This window comes from Trachypithecus francoisi, unplaced genomic scaffold (assembly GCF_009764315.1).
Source record: "Trachypithecus francoisi isolate TF-2019V2 unplaced genomic scaffold, Tfra_2.0 Lachesis_group0, whole genome shotgun sequence".
NCBI lineage: Eukaryota > Metazoa > Chordata > Mammalia > Primates > Cercopithecidae > Trachypithecus > Trachypithecus francoisi.
In genome coordinates, this window is record NW_022681453.1 from 91,054,629 (window position 1) to 91,057,749 (window position 3,121).

Below are 3,121 nucleotides of genomic sequence, written 5' to 3' on the forward strand. Positions count from 1 at the left end.
AGCTGTGCTTGTCACAGAAAGTGCCCTGTGTGCCTAAGTTTCAGTCAATATCCCGTAATTGGGAGCCTAACCAAAAGGGAAAAAAATAATTAAAATAGTTAAATAAAAGGATATTGTGCTGAGGTGGGTCCAGCAAAGTGGGTTCCTGCCTATGCAAACAGAAATCCAACTTCGTGTAAATGATAAAACAAAAATTAACTTAAAACAGCCACCAACTCACCTCTATTAACATTTCACTGGAATAATCCAAATCATGCCACTGCTTCACTTTAGCCAATAAAATATTTCTTTTTGCCTTACTTTTTCATTTACCCTATAACTGCCTTTTTCTCTTCTCTTTCCTCTTCAGGAAAGCGCCAAAGCACCTGCAGTCTGGTCAAGCCAAATAAATCAGTCACCTCAAATAAACTCTGAATTCTAATGCCACAACTTTATATATGTGTATATGTACATACATTAGATGACTATACATACACATAAAAAATGTATATATACACATATAGACATATAGATACCTAAACCATATATGCATATAATTAGGTAGCAATGAAAATCCAACAAAAAGAAACTGAAGAGCTACATAAATATTAGAGTTCTGTTAGCAAAAAACCAATCTGATGGCAATGTTAAGGGAGTGAATGAGTGCTAGAAGAATGGAGAAAAAAAGTAACCAGAGATTTGCAAAACAATCCATGAGTAGTTTTTAGGTAAAGGCCTCATGGTATCAGTGAGAAAGTAAATGAAATTTCAGTGATAAAAGATGAAGGGCAGAGTGGACTGCTACATGGATGACTCAAGTACTTCAAGAGTATGAGGTTTGAAGAAGGCTAACAAGCAAGGACTTTTTGAGGTAGAAATATGCAAACTTCCTCATTTTCGTGGTTTTTCCCTCCACTCACTAGGCACTATGATGTCAGATCATCTTACCATTATTTGAACTTTGGTAATACGAATTTAAAGTCTCTGGTTGTCAATAAAACATTCCAATAATCTTGCAACATCACTGAATATTAAAAATCTCATAGCTTCACTTTTTTTCTGGGAAGATTAAGATCATTTTGTTCTTATTATGCCACTTACCTTTTCTTCTCAATGCATATTTCAACTTAGTTCTTCTATTTCATCTTTTAGTTTTCTGAATTAAGGGATCTTTTCATATTATCTAAATACATACAGTCACAGCTGGAAAAGGCATTAGAAACCATTGAAGAAAGTTAGAGGCAATTTACCTCTTCTTACTTTTGCAGGCACGCTACATGAAGAGCACCCTCTTAGGCTCTGGCAATATCTTCACTGTTAACTCCCTTCTCAGTTTTTCTCCTCATTGCATTTCCATTTTTGTTTATTTCTTTACCTGATATGTGAGTTGATTTTCAACAAGAAGTAGAATTCACTCTTTCCCAATGAAGTGGAATAAAAGATCTCTTGATGGCTAACAAAATTATTGGGATTTACATCTGTTCATCAAAATACAAATCTACCTTCACAATGGAGTTAAATGTGTTGAGTGTCTCAGATAATATAGTTGTATTAGCATCAAAATCATCATACTCAAGTCCTTATCAGATGACATAGACTATCTTAGCATTTAATGCATTTATAAAGCCACATTGAATAACATACAACATTGTAAAATATTTTTATTTGCTTTCTGCTGACATTATTTGATTATGATATGAACATGACTAAACATTTGTAAATGCTATTGAATAACACTAGGAGTATATTTATTAGTTTACTAGATACTAACACCTTAGGTCCTTTAAGTGCTAGGACATTGCAAAATCCTTGAATGCTGGTAAAACATAGATACCTTTAAATTGCACAATCTTGGGAAAATTTTAGTAAATAGAGAACAGAGATTGTATGAGATCTAAATATTTCTTTTGACCATTTTTGTGAATGAATCAATTACTTGCTTATTTCTCAGGCTGTAGATAATGGGATTTAATAAAGGAACTATGACAGTGTAAAATAGAGACTCCATCATATCTTGGTCATCAACCTGTGGGGAAGCAGAGCCCACATACATGAAGGCGAGGGGCCCATAGTATAAAGATACAGATAGGAGATGAGCTCCACAGGTGGAGACAGCTTTTTGCATCCCTTGACAGACTTATTTTTAAGATTATAAGGAGGACAAGTGTATAAGATATAAGAATAGTTCCAATGGTAAAAACTTGAATTGAACCTGCAAAAATAAAAACCATTAGAAAGTTAATAGAAGAATCAGTACAGGAAATCTTTAATAATGGGATAATGTCACAGTAAAAGTGTTGTATTATGTTGGAATTACAGAAGGTTAATCTGAATAAAAAAATTTCATGGATTGAAGCATGAAGAAGGCCACCTAGAAATGACAAAACTAACAGCTGGATGCATAGTCCATTGGTCATAATGACTGGATAAAGTAAAGGTTTGCAAATGGCTACATAGCGATCATACGCCATTGATGCCAAGATAAAACATTCTGTGGTTACAGTGATTACAAAGGAAAAAAATTGTATCATGCATTCAGAGAGAGATATCATCTTACTCTTAGCTAAGAAGTTGATCAGCATCTTCGGAGTCACTGTGGATGATAACCAAGCATCCACAAAGGCTAAACTCCCAAGGAATAAATACATTGGGGTATGAAGGTGAGGGTCTTTCCAGATGATGACAATTAGACCAAGATTCCCCATGACGGTGATGAGATATATGACCAAGAATGCCAGGAACAGGGGTATTTTCCACTGTGGTTGATATAAAAATCCTGTGAGAACAAACTCTGTCAGCAACGTTGGATTTTCCTCTTCCATTCCTCATTACATGTCCTCTAAAAAATGAAATAAATATAAAGGAACATTCGCAATAGAATTGTGAGTTGAAATTGGAGAAGAAGTGTTGAAATAAACTATGTAATTATCAGAGCCCTCTTAATTTTTTTTTATCAACACTCTAATTGATGCACCCTATATTTGAGCATTTAAATACATGGAAAAAATAATACATTTTGGTTTGAAAATTGTGTAGGAATTAACAGATTGAGATTTAGAAAGATGCATCATCTAAATGTACTAAATATTTGTGGACTCTACTGAATGTAAGAGGAAAACCTTCTGTCTCGGACATGGATGTA

The 3,121-nt window shown here is 34.1% G+C and overlaps 1 protein-coding gene across 1 annotated transcript; it reads right to left on the reverse strand.

Moving 5' to 3' along the window:
• Window positions 1-1,873: 1,873 nt before the first annotated feature.
• On the reverse strand, window positions 1,874-2,848 carry LOC117076765 (olfactory receptor 5H6-like). Its single transcript, XM_033200611.1, is given in 2 exon segments — window positions 1,874-2,123; window positions 2,125-2,848. Coding segments are annotated over 2 exon segments (927 nt in total). The 5' UTR covers window positions 2,802-2,848.
• Window positions 2,849-3,121: the final 273 nt, after the last annotated feature.